General features: G+C 48.0%; 1 protein-coding gene across 1 annotated transcript in view; it reads left to right on the top strand.

Annotated features, from left to right (window-relative positions):
- The window catches only part of MYLK3 (myosin light chain kinase 3), a 56731-nt gene that overhangs the window by 18425 nt on the left and 16732 nt on the right, over positions 1-21574 (top strand). The window contains exons 3-7 of the mRNA XM_078868889.1: positions 8934-9112; positions 9264-9989; positions 18907-18997; positions 19726-20272; positions 20676-21154. Of these exons, the coding sequence (XP_078725015.1) occupies positions 8934-9112; positions 9264-9989; positions 18907-18997; positions 19726-20272; positions 20676-21154 (2022 nt within the window). The remainder of the gene's footprint in view (positions 1-8933; positions 9113-9263; positions 9990-18906; positions 18998-19725; positions 20273-20675; positions 21155-21574) is intronic.

Raw genomic sequence — 21574 nt, 5'->3', positions numbered from 1 at the left:
CGTATGTTGGTCATACAGCAGAGTGGACAGTCAGGTCTGCATTTTATTAAATGCTAAATATGTCAACGTACGCCACTGCATACGGAGAACGCCGCGGTGCCTTGACTCACGCCACTGTGACGTGAAACCTGAGACCTGAGTTCGTTTCCTGACCATGGCCACCTCTGGTGGTCAGCGAAATCCGAACCAGTTCAAGTTGCCCCCTTTACCAACTCGCAGTGACCAGCGTGGTGAAGTATGGTCAACCGTCATGACCAACGTTAAATGGGGAGGCCGACATGCATCCATCAGTGCACTCACAATTGTGATGCACATCATTTTTCGATTTAAAGCTTTCGTGACTGCAGGGATTCATATTCTTGGTTCTTTCAGTAAAGTCACGTAGAAGGGAAATAATACAATAATAAAAATAAAACATAATAAGATCATTCTCACGACGTTTCGGCCACAACGCAAGCAGCCGTCCTCAGGTGCATAACATTAGGACGCTGTCTTTCCGACAGCTCTGTTCTTCACCTGAGGACGGCTGCTTGCGTTGTGGCCGAAACGTCGTGAGAATTTTATTATGTTTTATTTTTATTATCTTATTATTTCCCTTCTACGTGACTTTACCGAAAGAACCAAGAAACTGCACATCATTCATAATCTTATTTAACCATTAGTTTGGATTATCAGTTTTCCATTTCGATTTGTGGAGTATACAATGGCTAATATTGTAAATTACATGAATGAGTTATTCTCAAACAACCCTTATGACTCAGAGAGGCCTTCATCAAACAGTAGATTGACATGTCAGCATACCGTTTTATTATTCCTGCATTCTGTGTCAGTATGACGAGGCCTACCTTGGCCCCTGCATCGTTTACCTCCAACCTGGCCAGATCAGAATGACCAAAACATACGTTATTCTCTTGCCAATGTTTTCAAAATGATTGCCGTGTGTATATATAGCGAATCGGTAGGAAAGTATGCCGTTAGGCCGCGGGCGACACTCTGTAACCAGGATGTGCGAAATGTTCCCTGCGTCACCGTGGAAAATCATCTGGCTCTCGCCAGAGGTGTTGACAAGACCTGCGTCAAAGCCTGTGCAAAAATAGAGAGCCCCAATGCTCCCAGACTTGAGCTCCTGAGCCATTCCAGCAGCTAGCTGGGCCCTGTCACCTCTACGCTCACCTAACCGGAGCACAAGCTCATGCGCGAACATTCCCCCTGAGCTCAACTACTGCGTAGGCTTTCGCGGGTTGTCGCTGCACGGCTCCCTAATGCGTTTTCTGGTTCGTACCGCGTGTTTGTCCGGCACGATGTCCGACGTTTCGTTCACCGTGCTGGGAGCCGCTCGAGGAACTACTTGAAATCTGTGAAAGAGAGCTTTATAGCTCATCGGATTCCTCCAGTATAAATACTGATTCCGATCGTGATAGTGTTCCACAGAAGCTCTCGGGACAAGCAGAGGAAAAGCATCGGAGAGGGATCCCTCCAGAGCCACTGGGTATTTTCCAGCAAAGAAAAACAAATACAGTAAACGGAATTGCTTCCTTGCTCACAACAATTTTGGGGAAAATGGCAGAAAAGTGAAGGCACACGTGTGCATTGATTGTCAGCAGTGCGTTCGTCATCATCGTCATCAACAGCAACCGTTGAGCTGCTGCGTTGCGCTGGCACGAGTTTAAAAAAGAATAAGCACTCGGTGTAATTGTCATTAACCCTGCCGAATAACCAACATAAGATGGAATCGGCTGATGTTGGAAAATTGCCATTTTTAGAGCACTGCTGTGGTAAGTTTGTGAGATTTTTTTGAAACGATACTTTGTGTAAATCTACATACATTTTCGTCGACGCATTGTTGAATGAGGGCCCTCCAACAATGTGGGCAGCGGCCGGTAATATGACCAAACTTCACATTCCACAGAATATAAATATATAAATATATACGACCATCCTGTCGGTCCGCCCCTCTGTCCGACCGTTCAACTGTCTGTCCTGACGCCCTTCAGCTTGATACGTGCTGGGTACAAAGCAGGGCGTTTATTATTGTCACTGGCAGGGTGAGCATTGGTTGAGTTCAAGGGTTATAAATTGACAACTCACTTCTTTAGAACTGCTTTTTGTGTTTAGTGTGTTGTCCCCCCCCCTGCACCTCCAATTAGCACGGTTGGCTATGTACGGCGCGAAAGAAGTTCAACATACATACACACAGGGGCTAGCTCTGTCTCTCTCTCACTCTCAAGAGAGAGAGACAGAGCTAAGAGAGAGAGAGAGAGATTCCCCTGTCCCTGTCGGCCTGGGACGCGTGCAGACGAAGCGTGGCGCCTTGTGACACAGCTGCCGTGGTTTGCCCACTTTGCGTGACGTCTCCCGGGCTACCGCTGCACGCAACCTGACACGGCGGAGGGTGGCAGCACATGGTTCATGATTGTCCTGTACGGACCCCTGCTGGGTAGCACTCTCCAAGTGACACACAGTGTACGTAGGGCACCAGTGTGAGTGGGCATATCAGTTGGCTCCCGCCCTCGTCAGCGATATGACTCTAAATGTAATTGTCGGTCCACCCCGTTCCCAGCTGATGGAGTTTGTTTTTATTTTTCGATTTAAAGCTTTCGTAACTGCAGGGATTCATCTTCTTGGTTCTTTCGGTAAAGTCACGTAGAAGGGAAATAATAAATGTATTCTATTATTGTATTATGTTTTATTTTTATTATTTTATTATTTGTTTTTATTGCTGTACGAGAATTTGTTTGCTTCAAACAAATGCTGCTGGACTTTATTGGCCCGTTAAGCCAATAGGCCAATAGATTCAACATTTCTATTTATTTTCATGGTGTATAAAAACGGAATATTTAAAAGTATCATTTTAATTCTAGACAGTGGATGTGTTACTCTTCTTCAGTCGCGAGAGTTGCCTACTAAAATAATCCGTGAATATTATGCCCAGTCACATGAGTAGTTTTATATTTCAACATAAATGTTTTACAACATCAGTGCTCGGATTAAATTATACGATACAAAGCATTACATGTTGCAGTGCCTTAAATACATGGACGACAGTGAAGCTCAGTTCAACTCTTTTAAGGGTTCCCTCTTCACACGTTGTGCAGCTCTTGTTACCACCACACACTAGTCTCGTCACAACACCTCACACTGGATTTCTTTCCATCGATAATTACGAGAAAAAGCCCAACTTATTTCAATCACGTATTTTAGATGTTAGACATTCTACCATACCCCAGAACATAACGGCAACTACTGGCATTAGGTACTTCTGATATGGATAAGTTATACTTAAAACCGATTCGCTGCGCCCTACACGCATTTATTTGACAATATATGAAGGACGTTCACATACTTACTTTTCTGTTTGTGAGCAGGGTGCGTTTTATTGGAAGGATATTTTTTTCATCCATTTATCAAAGTTACAGTTTTTTTTATTAAATAAGAAACGAAGCAGTGGCGTAGTGGTGAGCGCACTGCTCTCTGAACATGGAGCCTTGAGTTGGATCCCTGGCCCTGGTCAACTTCAGTGGCAAGTGATATCCGAACTGGTCCTGCCTCTACCAACCCGAGCTTAACCAGCGTTCTGAAGTATGGTTTAAATTAAAACACCACTACCACCACCACCACCCACAACAACAACGCCCTATGACCTACATGGTGTGGGAGGCCTTCATCGTTTGGTGGATCGAGAATGGATGTAGTGCAGTTACCCCCCCCCCCCCCCGCATTTATGTATTTACGTGACACTCGCTTGAATAAATAAGTGTCAGCCTGGAGACGGTGTGAGAGGGCCTTGCGAGAGTGGCAAGCCGCTGCTGCGTGTCTCCCATTCCTCGGGGCACCAGGCTGAGCGCGCCGTTGACAGGACGCGCCGTCTAACTCAGCGCACACTTCGCTTCCACTCCATTATGACCATCGCAATGCGCAGCCGCTAAAGGGCAATCACCTCCAACGATACTTTTAATCGTCGTGTTTCTAATTAGCCGTATGCCATTAACCCGCTGGCCATCGCGAGGAATGTATTTGTTCGAGTGGCAGGGGCCGTAACGTGGCACCGCAGGAACTATTTAATTCACGGATCATCGTGGCCTGGTGACGAAAGCATTGCTTTGAAATGTGACCTGTTAGCTAACTCACACTCAAACGTTTCAGTACAGTTCTTTTGAGTCGTAATACTTTTTTTTATTTAAAGGTAGGTATTCAATATATATGTTAGGTTGTTCTATCGTTTCCCTTGGTTTATTTTTATTGGTTGTTATAATGACCATGTCACCAGCATAACCTAAATTGACTAATACTTTCACCATTTAAGTTCATACCTTTTTTTCTGTCACCCAATTTTTTGGGAAAATATTTTCCTCATGAAAACTCAATGCAGTGGTTCCATAGTGATAGCTAGTAGTTATAATGTATACATCGTTTTTATGAAGGCCTTTTTAAAATGCAAAGTGGCCCGCAAGAAATATGGGTTCACATGTTTCTTGTGAGCAAGGTCATTAGAGCTCGGGTAAAGAGACGAGTGGAGGGAATTTCAAATGAAGCATTGCGTGGGAAGACGCATAAAGAGACGTGGTGTGACCTGCGGTATGGTGGTGGTTGAAAGCAGTCAGCCTTGTAGACCAAGTCATCAACATGGGTGGAGGAATCGTTGAGTGAAGTGCACGTGAACGGTAACCACGGCAGTAGTGAACGATGAGTGATCGAGAGATGGCTGACTGCTGTGAGCGAGTGAGCGGAGTGAGTCAGTGAGTGCTGGGTCATCAATCAACCCGACTGCTGTACCTTGAATCCAGTCTCGTATTGCGATGTAGAGACTTGATGCTCCACTACAGGACATGACAACGGTGTTTCAATATTGACCGAATGTGTGTCTTGTACAGGAGTAATCGCAGCAATTATTGTTTGGAGTTAAAAAATGCTCTGGCAGGAGAAGAAAACCACGCTTTTTGGATTCCTCCTTCGCCAGATAAGTCGTGTAGGCATTTCGTGACAGATGGGATGAGATTGTTGTCAAATCCGTAAATGATGATAAAAAGCTATTCCATCATAACAGCAACTGCTGTTGGGTATTGTTTTGGCATAAGGCACAAACGGTGAGTGATTCTTGCACGTGTTTTGTTTGTTGCTTCAAACTTTTAATCATTGTGCCAAGGAGATTCATGGTTTTACTATGGATACAAATATCATTGTTAAATATGATGGGAGGAAATTGGAACTTTCAGCCTCATATGATACCGTAATTGCTTTGTTGAAAGTAACCAGGTTTTTGTCACCAAATCAAGAACTGTGTTGAAGTCAATGGTGACTCAACTATTTAAAACTAAACAATTTTTACTTCACCAGGTAATGCCCACTGAGCTATATAGCTCTTTTTCATAAGTGACCTGTCCACAAATGATATCTCAATGAAGTCGCTTATCATGTGGAAATTTATAGCAGCCAAATGTTGATTCTAAATGTGGAGATAAAAACCGGAGGGACCCGGATAAAAATCCACGCGACCACGTTGGAGAACATGTAAACTCCGAACATACAGCAGCAGGCGTCAGGGTTGCGATAGAACCCATGACCTCCTGTATAGCAGGCGAGCCAGTTAACACCACGATTACTGGTGGAGTATCTGCGCGTTGGGCAGTGAAATGTCGATTGCTCTCAGCTTGTGATATGAATAAGTGTGGTGCGTGCAGTGTACAGTCACCTGAAAAGGTGGTCGTTTGTGAGTTCTAGGTCGACTACAACAATTTCCACTGATTTAAATGCCTTTTCAGTCTCTGCAAAGGGCAGCCGTATACTGTTTAGTGTGATATTTGTAGCATCGTCCCTGCAAATTGCATCTCACGATCACCGAGGAACCACAGACAAGCTGGAAGGCAGCCAGGCAGTTATCTTTATATTAATATATATAGTTTTCAGCCAATTCATGAGTGTTTCTAACTTGTAGTAGGAAACTTGAGCACTCGGAGGCAGCCCACGCGAGCGAGGAGGCACCGCGCTATCCCATCGAGACGGGATGGATGACATTAGTCGCCCTCTGCTGTAGCGCCTTCTCCTGGCGAGCCAGGATATGGCCCCTCGATGTCCACAGCAAGGAAGTTTCGCAACATTCGTGCCATCCACTAACCCTCGCTGCCTCCACAGTGCTGGGTTAGAGGCGTGCGTCGCCACCGCCACCCGCCGAGTATTTAATATTAATATCCCTTTCCCAGGATCAGATCGATGGCATGCACTTGACCTGGGTGATGTCCACGATTCCTGCCAACTACGTTCTGAGAATCAAACGAGATTCCTCGTGAGAGCATCACGATTACTACCCCTGCTGGCAGACTAGTGCAGGACGCTGCCGAATCACAGGGATGGCTGCGGCGGGGGGGTTCCCTTCCAAGCGTGAGGAAGACATTTGAGGATATACCCTTTGAGATGTCGAGGCATTCAAAGCATCATGTCAACGCAAAGGTAAAATTGTTAAATTATCCTGGGGATCAGCAGTCTTGTGGCATTGTGGGGTGATCGGGCTGCGTGGAGCCTGGAACGCCATTCCGGCAGGAAGGCAGGGATCGTGATGCCAGTGGAATTGCCGAGGAAACGTATGTGCTGCTGCCCGTGTAATGCTGTCAATGCCCATCCTGGTGTATACTGACGGGCTGATACCGAGGTCCACCACCGGGAACTTACCGCACGTTCACTGCTAAGGAAGGTCAGCAAGCTTGATAAGAGCACGTGGTTGGTAGGCATGCTGGCCGATGGGTGAGACTGGTTATGGAACGACAGGCAAAGGAGGGAACGTACCCAAAACGACAAGCAGCACGGAGACAGAGCAATGAGTTCAGCTTACACAGTAAGAGGGATGGTGATCGCATTGGGAGGCCTTCATCCAGCAGTGGATTAATCAACGTCAATGATGTTCATATATAATGCAATTGCTTGATCATGATTGCCAAGTATGTGCCAATGGCACTGTGGAGAGCAATTCACGAGCCATGGGGCCACGCATCACGGTGATGTTCTCTCCTAAACAAAAGCGACTCGTGAGGATGCGAAATAAACCTTGAAGAGGCGCCACAGAAGTACAGCCGACAGAAGCGTCTCCAATGCTCAACGGGACTCTCTCATCGCAAGCCATTCGGTTTGCGAGCAAAATCTCGCAGCACCTGGAGCGAAACTTCGGACATCGTGCCGAGGCAACGCGCCGGACAACCTGGAACCACCCCGGAGAGCGACGCGGCTCAACCACGAAAACCTTCAAGCACAGCGCGGGCAGCTTGGGGCAGCGTGGGCAGCGTGGGCAGCGTGGGGCAGCACCGGGCAGCGTGGGGAGGTTGGCAGAACAGACGCCACCTTGGTGAATCACATGGCCAAGGTGTTCAGCGTCAAGGGCCGGCCGGCAGTCTCAGCATCGTCCGCAAGTGTGAACCCCACGCAGTAGAAAGGCCACATGATGGCTCTATACTACTCTGTTTAGAGCCTCGGTTTATGCAGAGCCATCATCTGAAATTCTCTGCCAAATGTGCTGCTGACTCCCTCTGTCCCCTGTCCAAGCCCAGGACCACGCATGCCCTTCCTCGTCGCTTCTGCCAGTGACTGATTGCCTCATCTTAAAAAAAATAGTGATGAATTTAAACCATTATATCCACCTCCTCCTCTCTCCCGTGATAAACTGTCTCGAGATGCAGCTATATTGAGATGCTTTTTAAATGCACTTTGTAATCGTAGAGCTGAGCGAGATGAAGCTTAACCAACATGACAATTGAATGAGCGTATTACGTCGGTCTTGATCGATTGGGCTGAGATAGTCGGTTACAAGAGGCCCTCACTCGCGCTGGCTGAGTTCTATCCCACTCGGATACATTTGGAAGTTTTCCCTACCTTTCTCTGCCCACATTTGCCCTGCGGCATGTATTTAAACTACGTACACTTACAATGTCAGTACCAGAAAACACTCCATTCTGTGTCTGTACATCAACAAATTTACAGTACTGTACGTTGTTTTGTCTCTCAATCTATGGCTTTCCACACCAACATTTGATCAAGCAACATTTGTTTAAGTACGCAAACCGCGGAGATCAAAACCAGTCCAGAGTTGGCTTGCTTAAACAAACGCCGCTTTTACACATTGCTCTCAAAATCCAGTTGACTGATAGGCAAAAATATAAATAGTTTTACATTAATGGGGGAAGATAAAATGGAGTTCTGCTTATATTTGCCATTACCCATAATGCTCCATAGCAACGCAAATTAGTTTGTGTATTCAAAGTGAGCGGTTGCAGCTCGTTGACGTGAAGGTGACGCGCGAGTGAGTCCTCTTTGGCAGCTACTTCTGTTTCCATATTTACAAGGAGACATGTGCTCGTGTAATGTCAGTGCTGCTAGGTGCTGGTGTCGAGCGAAATTCCAAACTGTGTAAAATATGAACATGCAGAAGGTTTTCCTGTCGATGGGGTTTACCCATCAATCACAAACTTGAGTACATTGTCAAAACACGGCCTCCCAATATTTCAGTCATGGGCGTTGTTTGACCATACTTCACCCTGCTGGTCAGTGCAAGCTAGTGAAGGGTAGAGGGCTTAGAACCAGTTTAGATATCGATTGCTGATGATGTTAGTCGTGGCCGGCTGAATCGAATTCAGGTTGACGTGTTCGTAGCACTCTGCCCTGATAATCGCGCTCCCACTCCGCCGCCGCAAAAGTGATTCGAGTTCTAAATCGAGTGGGACGTGAGTCCTGCGCTGAGTTGAACACAGACGTCACCTGAGCCGTGACTCCACTTCACCTGCCTGGCACCACCACCACGGGCGCGGCAGGAATCCCGCCCCCCCGACTCTGCCGAGATGCGTGACGCAGCAGGGCGCAGGGGGGGCAGCAAAGCCCCTTGCCTCTCATTCATCATCGCCATCGGTGCTAGTGGTGGGGGGGGATTGACCACCGTGCCCCCCCCCTTCCCCCAGTGAGGGGGGGGGGGGGCAACGCGCGGGTCCAAGAGCTGCGGCGAGCGGCCCCGGAGCGCCACAAGGCGGGCGGCTCCCAGCGGGGCTCCGTGCGCTCGCCACAAGCCGCGCTCCGCTTCGACGAGACGACGACAGCTGCGCACGGATCGACACCCTCGTTCGTGCTCTTCGTGCCAAAGGTTTTGAATGAAAATCGCCGAAGCCTTTCCACCTGCGTCTTTGTTTTCCTTTTCCCACGCGCCAAATCAACCGCGAGGCCGTTTGCCTCTTGTTCAATTTAACTTGTGTCACCTCTCTTAACTTGTGTCACCTCTCGTTGACACAAGTTAGGAGGCGATTTGTGAGTCGGTGCCCTCGCTCCTCCGGAACAGCGCAGGGCAGCGCGGGGGCAGCGCGGGGGCAGCGTGGGGCAGCATGGGGGAGGTCGGCAGAATCGACGCCACGCTGGTGAACCACATGGCCAAGGTGTTCGACGCCAACGCCTGTCGGCGTCAAGGGCCGGCCGGCGGTCTCGGCATCGTACGCAAGCTGCCGGTGCTCTCCCGCAAGAGCTCCATCGACAGCGTGAGCACCGTGGACATCAAGCTGGACCTGCTCACGCTCAAGGTCGACGCATTGCTCGAAATGCAGCACAAGGTCTTCGAGAAGTTGGACGAGATGTCTCAGGAGATCACGGACCTGGGCAAGGACGTGGAGGCGATCAAGGTGAACCAGGAGGAGGTGGTCAGGGGCGGCGTGAGTCAGGTCAGGCGCAAGAGCGTCGACGCAGAAAGCCAGCGGAGGATCCAGGAGCTCTACGCGGAGATGAGCGGCATGATGACCTCCATGAAGCAGAGCAGCGAGAAGCAGGGCCGCAAGATCGAGGGACTCGAGAGGATGATGTCCGGCCTGCAGGGGGTCATCTCCTTTCTCGGAGAGACGTTCAAGAACTCGCGCCTCGTGGAGTTCGTTCTGAAGGGACGCGCGCCGTCTCGGCATGGGAGCGTGGCGGAAAGGGGCGAAGACGAAGACGGGATATCGAATTCCAGAGCCAAGCAAGATGTCAAGGTAGATTATGTGAGTGTGGGTCTAGGCCAGGGGTCGGCAACCTACGGCTCCGGAGCTGCATGCGGCTCTTTGCGGGCTGCTTCTTGACGATATGTACGTATGTACAGTATGTACATAGATGCATTGCGGCTCTTGAAATACTGAATTTTGTACCGAATTGGAAAGAAATGGCTCTTCTTGTTATTTTGGTTGCCGACCCCTGGTCTAGGCAGAGGCACGAAAATCAAACTTTATGGGTGGCGCTTCTCTCTCTACATATCCATTTTCCCGCATGAAAGTTTATCTTTTGAGTACAGAGCAAAGGATAGAATTAACAATGATGCGTCGATGCATATACGGAATTCCCCCCCCCCCTCTCTCACAAATGACACACAACTCCCGCTGCATTTGTTCTCTAATGAAGAATGTTATAATCTCAAAATATTCTCACGCGGTGGCTATTTTTAAAAGTGGGCGCTCGTGTGTCGTCGCGCGCTAATTCGTCGCCGCATTTTAATTTCGCTCTCATTCTCACGAAGCCTTACGTAACAAGGGGCTCGTTCGTCCGGCGGCATTAAACCTTCGGCGAGTGGCTATATGACTTATACAGAGGTATATTTCCCAAAGAAGCTCCATCAGACGTTCCAACTCGGTGTTGTGTAACAGCTCCCTAAGCACAACATTGTAACATATGCCATCCATCCATCAGCATTCCACGCTCGTGTTATGACACGCTATGCCGAGAAGGGCGGCCATGGACAGAGATGTTGGCGCGGAGGGAGCCACAGAGGGGCACAATCGCAAAGCCGTGGGCAAGGACGATTTGGTTCCCACAAGGACACTCTGGTCCGTGCTGTGTGCTACAGGGCGTGAGTGCCGCACTGCCATGTGCGAGATTCATGTCCATTCTCGACATTTTCTGGAAGATGGAAAAGTTTTTTTTAAAAGTACCATTGTGTTACCACAAAATTGGGAATAAATACAATTGAAAATATCGGCAAAATGTTAGTTTTTGTAAATAAGTAATGCCATGTCAGACAAAATTATGCCTCTTAAATGTAACTTATTTCGGAACAGGTGGAGCGTTGACAAAGTGGTGATAGTGCACTGCGCTATGAACCAAGCGGGTTGATTCCCGGCCACGTCTAACATCAGTGGCAATACATATCAGAACCAGTCCTGAGCTTCCCACCATCAAAGCCCACGCTGAGCTGCACGATGAAGAAGTATGGTCAAACAACGGCCACAGCTGACATGGCATGGAGAGGCCTTACTCCAGCAGTGGATGGACAAATGTTTGTAAAACAATTATTCTTTATTTTTGACCATTGGTCATGAACGATTAACACAATCACCTCCTCATGGCCGTGAGGTGCTGAAGTGTGGTATCTGAATGTACCAGCAATAAGACTACTCATAATTGTATTCCTATCATGACATACCTGATATTGGAATTCTACATGTACTGTTATATGCAGTATATATCCTGATTATAGAAATCCACACCAGCACTGGAATTAATCAGACAAAGACAAAACTTTTATTCTGTACTTTCATTATGTATTTTTACTTTTATTATAACCAGAAGAAATCCCATTCAGATCAAAAAATTTTTTCAATTAATCTTCAGTTGTACCTATCACTGTTTACAATTTCTGATCTTTCATTGTTTTACAATGTTTTCTTCGATTCTGTATCTATAAACTTTCACCATTTTTGTTCTACCTCGTTCTACCCACCACGTGGTCCCTCAGCAGGAGCCTATAACGTCTTTGCTATGGATGGGTGTTTATCCATCCGAGCACTATCCAATCTATTTATGTACATTGGCTGGTGCTTGGACTGGTAGCCACCATGCATAACGCGGTGTTATAGGCTGCTGCGACTCCTCCTGCTGTGGAGCTACGTTGTGGGAAGCAGAAGGCAGAGAAACCAAATCCACTGTTGTACTACTCTCCCACTGTCTATGCTCCCCCGCTTCCGCACACAACCGTACTGACCGGCGTAGCGAAGCACGGTCGTATAACCCCCACGACCCACGTGGCGTGCGAAGGGACTCATCCAGCAGTGGATTGGCAAGAGGGCTGTTACATGTGCGCACGTACAATAGGTATAAATAAGTCTCCGTTGTAGTGCAATTGGCCGCTGATGCTAAATGGCACTCAGCTGTCGGTGAAACTCTCAACGGTGACTGCTTGGGTACTGACGTAACACGAAACTGTCGACAGACTTGGCCGAGAAGCTCGTGGCTTCTTGCGTGTCGTTACGATGCTCCCAGTACTTTGTCAGGGGTGATGATGTGGTGTTGGGGCGGGGGTTCCATTGGCTAACCTTGAGCCTCAAGATGGGAGCATGCCACGGTGCAGTGATAGTCTAGTGGTCTGCATTGTTGACTCTGAGCCAGCACATTTCCTGGGTACAAGGATTTCAATCCCCACTGCTACCCAGTAATGCTGGAGGGCATTTCCAAAGTGCGTGCTGCCTCATGCAATGTAATCTTAGCAAGGCTGCTGGTTTATTGTGGCAAATCCATCGCTCAAATACTAGGCATTACAGTTATGCAGCTGTCGATGGATCATAAAAAAAGTCCAATATCATGATTGAAGGTTGTCCTGGAAAAATAAAACTTGATATCTCACCAAATGTGTTTTTGATCTGGAGACCGGGAGATCGATGATCGATGTTCGGTCAAGGAATTGATGGAATTTGTCGCGATTTATCTCTTAACAGAGTGGGCCACGTGAAGGCTGCCATATTCTACTCCAAAAAATATAAAAATAACAATGTAATAAAAAACGATAATATTGTGCGACTGTGGTCATCCAGAACAGACCATGCAACATATAACGACGCAATGTCCCATCCACAAATACGAAGGAGACATCACAGCGATACACCCAGCTACTTCTAGCGCGGTTATCTGGCTTTACCATCTGAATGTGACCATGTAGTTGTTGTACTGCATCTACATCAGCCGCCGTGTGAAAGAAAAAGACCCTCCAAATATCATTGTCCAAAGAGCAGGATCTTGTTGGGGGTTGGTAGATTAAGTGGACAACAAAAGTTAATCATAATGTTCATTGTGTGGCCATCTGTGGCTAGATGAGCAAAAGTGGATTGTAAATTGTTCCAATGAAGTAAGCATGGGTCATCTTAGGAAAGAATATGCAATATTTAGTTTCATAAAATGTTATTATTCGTGCACATCGCATCTCAAAATCGCTGAGGAACCGCAGCCAAGATGGAAGGCAGTCAAGTGGTGAGCTGGTGCTTCAAACTATTGCACAAGGTCTGTTGTCCTCTATATCGTCAAGCATTTTAGGCAATTAATTATTGATTAATTATACATAATTGATGAATGCGTGATATATAATTGAGGAAACCCTCATTTATGACCAAATTTGGCATTGCTTGCAGAAGAGGCTGCACACCTCCGTTGGATCTCACCTGGATGTAAAGCCAGACATGAGCAGTCACGGCTGGACATTATAAACCAGGCAATCCACCTAGGGGGGCCACACAACTGTGGCAGTGCAGTAAATACATCCATAATAAAGTTTTTGGGGGGAGTTAGAGAGCGTAAATATAAATGTGTTGTGAAACCTGCCACCACCCGACAGCCAATCAGTAAGTGTTGTCACATAAACAAAACATGCCAATTCGTTACTAGTTCAGCACACCGGTGTGTTAGAGATTACAATCTGCAACATTTACAAATCGAGTACGACGTTTCGCCAGTAATTACAACTAGCATCATCAGACGGACAGCCAAAGTTGTGGAGAAATCCTCCTGCTTCGGTCTTAATTAGAGGGATACATGTGATGTCGTCACTTGTGAGCCAATCAGCCAATACATGCCACGAGCGTTATACCATTGCTGTATTTAAACAAGTGCAACATTTATTCATTATTCCCCATTTTTTTTGTGGGCGCTCGACCATACAGTACTGTACAGTACTTTGAATGGTACACGTTCGAGAGGAGATAGAGTGATGAAATCGGTTTGTGTGCTAGCTGGATCGTTACATCTCAGAATCATGGGAGGCGGCCGGCATCTTATGGAGGCTTTCATCTAGCGATGAATTGCCAAGACTTATAAAGATTTAGTTTTTATCCTTAAGTAAACCACAGGACTCCCAGACTTGCCTACGGGATGGGCTGCACACAGCAAGAAAAATAGAATTGCCCGCCTTTGTTTTAAGGGCCACCGGCATGCGCATGGCTGTTGAGGGCCTGTCATGCGATGCGTTTGCCTGATAAACTTTGATGCACTTGGACAGAAAATAGCCTGGCATCTGCCTCGTCTCATCAGCCCTGTCAGTGGACAATGGGCCGTTTGGAATCACTGTTGTTGTGCGCTTTCTTTTTTGGCCATGGCATTCAATGGCCGCTCTCAAATTTTGCCACGACGGTTTGCTTTCAACTCATGGAATAACGACGTTTATTTAACACGTAGGCTTTCGCTGATGTAGTAATGCATTGACATGTTCTGCTCACGCGACAACTTAACTATTTAGCTGGTGGGTGTACAACACATTTAGATTTACGCGTTCTAACCCAAAAACTTTATCATGAAAATGTTGATGGTTAGGATCGATTGTTTGTTTTCTTTATAAATGGCTCTGCGTGAGCATAAGTGGCTCGTGATGGGAAATAGGTTGCGAGTTCAAAGCCTTGTTGGTGGTTGACTCATCGTCTTTCTGGGGTCGATAAGTCAATAGTGGTTGTCCTGCAGAGAGTCTCGTCCCTGCTATAGGAAGGTCTAATTAAATTAAATTTCCACCACTGGCTCAGGGATGTAAATGGAGATGGGTACCGCCTCACTGATGAGCAGGCAATTACGTTTACAATGATAATGATTAAAGCACGTTACCCGAGAAAGCCTGCACCAGGCCTCAGGGATCTATTTATATTTTCAAGAGGTGTCCTGTTGTTTGACATTTGTTCAATTATTCGTGCTATCAGTTCATGTGTCAGGGTTGACGGGCTCTAAGGGAAGTGTTTGTTATACAATCCTTTGGGTAAACCCATTGTGGTGTGAAATTCCATAATAATGAGTGACATAAGAGCGGGCAGCCCAGAGCTTCGTGTATTCACGAGCCCATCCAGGGAGTTTCCGGACCAAAGATGGAGTGTCCACCCAATTTAGCAGGCTCCGCACTGAGGTTTCCACTTGGCAAATGGACCACAAACGCCACTCCATAAAGTGTTATAGCGAGGATCCTCCCGGATGCAATTAAGCACAATAGCGCAGCAGGGCCGCTGCTGTTTTCCATCACTGGTGACCACCGTGCACTCCATCAGCTGTCAAGGGGCAGATGGGGCTGTGACACATGGGGCTCTACGTCGTCAGCCAACTTTTCCTGCCGCTTCCTTCCCACAGTAAAGTCGGTGCCCATTTGGACCTCATCATGCAGTAATAATGATGATGATGGTTTGTTTTTGCCAGTAGGGGGGGGGGGGGGGGCGATGATTACTGTGTGCAATACCAATTGAGCAATTAGTAGGTAGGTTTTTTTTACTTGATAAATGGACGTATTGGCCGTACACCGGTACAGCATAACACACCAGTCCATATTAAACAGTCTAAAATTTAAATTTTAATCTGCAAATCTGTTTATCGGTCTTTAATTGACCCTGTCCCCAGGTTTGACGCGATTCGAAAGTTTATTCAGTCTGCTGAGGTCAATATTGATCGTTGATTTGGGTTCGTTGAATCGAGGAACCATCCGACCAAGTCTAGCGCACGAGGAGTCAAATCTGCCTTTGTAACACGAAGCAGCCAATGGTCATCAGGCTGGGTGCTGCTTTACAGCAACAGGCTGTGAAGCTTCGTGTTTAGCCGCTCCTAACATTCGTCTTCCGACTGCTTCGACATCACGAGAACTGATTTTGACGCACTCCACAAGATTTTCTGACCGGGGTTTGTGAATCGCGGGAAAATAAAGAATGATTGATAAAATTTCCTTTTTATATATATACCTCGTATCACCGGTGTACCGTCAATACGTTCCGGCCATGACGCCGGAACACAAATGGCTCAATTAATTTCGACTGATGTCAAAAGATCTGAAACGCCTACTGCGAAGCAGGCGGTGTGTGTGCTTCATGGTGAATACGCCCACGGTTATAACCAGGGCCGCCTGCCAGATTTGAACCGAGAGCCTCGGCAACAAGTCACCGCGCCAAGTAAATTCTTACGCCACCCCCTCCTCTCCCGGCGATTGGATAATGATCACAATTCAGCATAGCGGTTCCATTCAAGGATGAACTAATTTGCGTGTAATTGTTACCGTCTTGTTTGTATTGTTTATAATTCACGATTCATCATTTGTACAGTCTTAGTTTTAATCTTAATTTGAAGTTTTCCCAAAGTAGCCTAAATGTAGCAGCACAGGGAATACGTTGTACATAATGGTATGTAATAATTATAATAATTACAGACCCGTTGTCAATCCACGACTGGATGAAAGGACTACCCGTGCCGTGTATGTCGTGGAGGTTATTTGACCATACTTCACCATGCTGCTCGGTGTGGGGTGACGCATGGTGGGGTTATGGGAGGGGGAGGGAAGGCAGGACCCGTCTATAGATGACTCGCCACTGATGCTAGCTGTGGCCATGGATCGCGCGCTCACCAATGGGCACCACCACGGGCCCAAATTGCAAATACTGAAATCGCTCCTCATTTCTACGACTCGGGGGCGTCGTGCAGTGCCTCGAGTGGCCGCGGGGGGTCGCGTCGACGAATCGGTGGTAACATGATTTTTTTGTTCCTGGGTAGTAAGTGTTCTTTTCGAATTTCTTATGCCTCAAAAGTATAGAAAATGGTGATTATTATTCCCGACAAAGTTTGCTTTTGTGACCAGGACTTTATGTGAAGGAATGGCACAAATGCACACCACGTTTTTTCATTGAAAATAAGTAAATTTCTAAATATCACTGTCCTGGTCAGTTATAATCCATTCTAAATACGCGAAATTTGATACGCGGATACTTGCGCCATGAGCTTACGCATCTATTTTAATCGATGAATCAATGCGTCGTTACTCACCGAATCGGGGGCCCCCTCCAAACTTGGTCAGGAAGAATCTGAACGTGAGTTGTGGGGGGGGGTGACACACGTCAGCTTATGTTGTCCCAATTTGTAACCCCAAGTCCGGCTTGCGTGGCCGTCACGCCACCCTCCCCACCCACCCCGTGCACAGCTTTAAAAAAAAATCCCTTGATATTCTCCCGAGAAGGGGCCCGTTGAACCGTGAGACACGTACAAATCACGCCAAGGGAAAGGGACCGCCAGAGTGACAATTAAATAATAAGAGAAAAAAGCCAAGGGCGCAGCCCTGCAATTGCTTGCTCATGCCACTGCTGGTAGAAGAACCTCAACTCAGGAGAGCTCCTGAGAGCTTCCTTCAGACGCAGCTACATTGGCCTGCACTGCCACGCAGGCGAGACTTGTTGTAAAACGTGAGAGTGCCCAAATTCTACCCCACCACACGTGACCTGCCGATTGATTGACTGTGGTGCAGCCGTTCATGTTGTTCGGGCAGATGGACAGAGGCAGTGGGAATTTCAGAAACCCCGGGCGAACAAATACAAAGTATGAAGATGTTTATGTGAGTATATAAAAACTTTTCTACTTGTGAGCATGACCAGCAGTGGCCGTTAAAGAGCAATAAGGCCACTTTGTAAAACGGTGCCTGCATCGTAGGCGATCATCTGGCAGTGGATTTATATCACCATGGCTAACGGCGATATAAATTACTCAACTTCTATTTGAAACAAATATAGAATAAGCCGAGTTGTTTATCAGGCGTATTGTCGACGCGGTGACTGTGTCAAGGAACAACAGGTAGACTTCCAGGTGGAAGGTCGCGGATATCGCGTAACCATCCTGTCACCTGCCGCAGATTGACAGGCGAGCACTGAGCTTTATATAGAACCGAGGCGATCTTCCTTTGCATGTGCGCACACGCACTGCCATTATGTTGTGGCGTGGGCTGTAGCAGTTGCAATATATCAGCCACATCAGCTCAAGCCTTCCGTAGGTCACATGACGTGTGTGCGGGCACCCCGTAGGTCACATGACGTGTGTGCGGGCACCCCGTAGGTCACATGACGTGTGTGCGGGCACCCCGTAGGTCACGTGACTTGTGTGCGGGCACCCCGTAGGTCACATGACTTGTGTGCGGGCACCGCTCTGCTGCTGCTGCCCGCCCGTGAAACCGGACACTGCGCCTTCCCCCCCCCCCTCTCTTTCTTCCCGTCTCATCATCACCCTGTCAGCCGCGACGTCTTGGCCCGGCCTTTCATTGTCCCTTTCCTGCCCGGTGCTCTTCATTCTCTCTTCCTGCTGCTCATCTTGAACTATGCCCTCCTCTTTGTCTGTCTTTCTGCGGGAGAGAATTGACCAGGCTCAACGATACTTAGCTTCCGAGATTCGAGGAGATCAGGTACTTTGAGGGGGGTGCGTTGTCGGCAAAAGGAGGCTTGAGGAGAAGAGAGTATCATGGGGGAAATAGGAATTCTGTACTGAGTGAGGCATGAGCAAGCACATCGATGTGGTCAGTCATAGGAGGTCTCTACAAATCCACTTTCAAATTATAAAAAATACGTTTCAGTGTTGTATGTGTCATTTTTATATTTTCTGTAAATGCTCAGACCTAATCTCTTAATTATTAAAAATAATATTTTAATTACACGATGCTTTTTAAATCACATTATTTTATACGATTCCTTCAGCTTCAGTATTACACAATTTCCTGAGAATTTTCAATATTTATATGTGGTACATAAGAATTATGAAGACACGTTACCCACAATGCTACACAGCAATGCATAGTGAGTGGCTTTAAAAATATTTATAGGTTGAACAAAAATCATAATGACATTTAAAATAAATATTAATATTTCCTTTGTGTGTATAAATGTACTCGTATCTCACCAGGTGAAAGGTCACAAGGATAAGCATTTTAAGACACCGATTGGACTGGCGGAAATAAAACCTTGCCACAAGAAAAAGCACCATGATAAGACTGGTAAGTACACAGAGCTGCTTGCTGATGATTATTAGTGGGGAAGGCAAAGCTTGCATGACTCACATTGAATTTAACAAGTATGTTATTCACAGCCAATATTCCTATTCAAATAGATTTTTTAATTAGGCCACATAATGACCTCACCCAAACATATGTCGTGAGACCCACAGCGTAACTTCCATTCATGATTTGGCGGTTAGTCACCTCCTACCATGATTAATGTTCCGCATGATCTTCACCCATTGATAGCTCCATAAAATGTTCTATCAGACTGACTGTGTTGTCTCATCCTGTGTTCAACCACCACACTGCAGATCTAAACACTTCCCTTTCTGTTTCTTCCCTTGCACTGCTCAGCTTTGCAATTCCCTCCCCACGTCTCTTTTCCCAAGTTCTTACAACCTTGCTCAATTCAAGAACTCTATTAACTGCTATCTAGTACGCACTCAAATAGGGATGTTTGTTGCTGGTCGCTTGATAAAACTGAACAAACAAATTAAGAAATGGCACGAAAACAAAAGACAAAAACAATACAAAAGTTATGACTGATAAATTCGTCCATTAACTCTCCACATCCCAGACCACAATCCCAACTTCTCACATAAGGCAGGAAACCTACAGAGGAGCGGCGGGGGAGTGGCCAAAATAGTTACGACTGAATTAAACCGATCGGGCAAACGTCCAAAACGTGAAATGATCCGATTTGTGTCGTCGGCGCGACCGTGCAGATCCCGATGACTCCGAGTCGGACAAATCGGACGACGCGATCGAGCAGCTGAACAAGGAGAACTCGCGCAAGTCGCGGGCGTCGATGGGCGCGGCCGGCGGCGACGGTGCCGCCGCCGGGCTCGGCCAGAGCCGCAGCTGGTCGGTGCGAGCCGCCGTGGAGCGAGTGCAGTCCAAGGTGACGCCGGGCAACGCGCCGCTGGCCAGGCCCGGCGCCCGCAAAACCAAGAGGGACGTGAGCGGCGTGAACGGCGACGACGACGACGGCGACGACGACGACGACGACGAGGAGGAGGGCTCGGTGACGGAGAAGGAGACGGACGAGGAGTCTCCCGCGGCGGGGGACAGCGACCCGCAGAGCGAAGGGGCGGTCGCGACGGGCCCCGCCGCCGTCAATGGGCGACCGACGGACGACGAGGCCCGCGTGGACATTGCGAGAGTTAGGAAATGCTCGCTCGTGGCAGAGAAAGCTGTCGCCGCCGCCGCCGCCGCTGCTGCCGTAGAGCCGCCTCCTGTTCTGCCGAGTCCTTGTAAAGACTTCTCGGCAAAGTGAGATGCGCGCCGAGTGACGTTCCCCAGCAATCAGCCCTCCCGTGTCCCCAACCACCGTTACAAGAACAAATCACGAAAATCGTCAAGTCGCCCAGACCCGTTATCGACGCCATCTTGTGACGCTGTCGCATTGAGATGCTTTATACATTTACATTGTGTGCTCTTTTGCTGCAGAGCTTGTGCTGAACCAATACAAATAGTTCAACAAAAACACATAATGCCTTGATGGCCATGGTACACAAGCACATATAGCAAACACTGGCCCTTCCTTGTATGGCAGTGTCATTGACGAATGTGTTGAGGTTTTTATGTCAATCAATTGCCTGTTTGCTGTGATATCAAAAGCAGTCGGGGCTTGCGCTCAATAATCTCTCCGTGTGTTTTACCCGCGTCTCAACAGCCCCGCCCCATCTGAAAGGTCGCAGGACAAAGGCCCATCGAGCTGCACGAATTCCCAGGGTGCGGAAGGCGGAAAGGACAAGAGGGAGGCAGACACCAAGAAGCGGGCGACCGAGGGGAAAGGTCCCAAAGAAGACAGCAAGAAGAGCAAAGTCGACGAGGGGAACGATGCGAAGGTTGCGCCCGTTGTTACCCAGACAAAGGAGCTGAAGATAAAGAGCAAAGCCTCTCCGGGCGACGCCCCGAGCAAAATACCGAGCGAGGCTCAGAAGAAGTCACCGAGCAAGGCAACGTTGGGCGACGGGCCGAGCTTGCCGACCGGCGGCGCTCCGAGCAAGGGGCCGAGCGATGGCCAGAGCAAGCCGACGGGCAAGGGACTGAGTGCGACTGAGAGCAAGGACTCGAGTGAGACTCAAGTGGGCACGGTGCAGGCCGAGTCTGAAGAAACGCCGAACTCAGAGGCTTCCGACGACGTTTTAGGTTTGTAGTCCGTGACCGTTCGCGGCCCGCGGGCAGCGACGGGGTTTTTTGGTTTAGTCGCATGGAGGTGGCGCGCACGCGATGCCATCGCTCGAGCCGATAAGTCGTGATACCCACCGCGAGCACTCGAGCAATGGTAGAAGTAAAGTGTGTGAACTCTGGACTATCCCACTCGTCATGTGTGTCAATGATATTGTAAGCGGGTGATCAAGTGCCATTTACTATGCAACACGCATGCACTTATTGTTGCTGTTTGGTCGAGACCGGTGGTGTAGCATGGTTGGCATGACACCCCCCCCTCTCCCGGGCTCTCTCGTAGGTTGACTCAGCCTCAAATGAGTACCTGGTGCAATGTGTAAATATCACCACTCGTGAGACAAAGGCGGTCATGCTGACCACAACACCCCCTCGTGTGCCACG

This window comes from Lampetra fluviatilis, chromosome 26 (genome assembly GCF_964198595.1).
Source record: "Lampetra fluviatilis chromosome 26, kcLamFluv1.1, whole genome shotgun sequence".
Taxonomy (NCBI): Eukaryota; Metazoa; Chordata; class Hyperoartia; order Petromyzontiformes; family Petromyzontidae; genus Lampetra; species Lampetra fluviatilis.
This window is presented reverse-complemented; position numbering and strand designations above follow the sequence as displayed.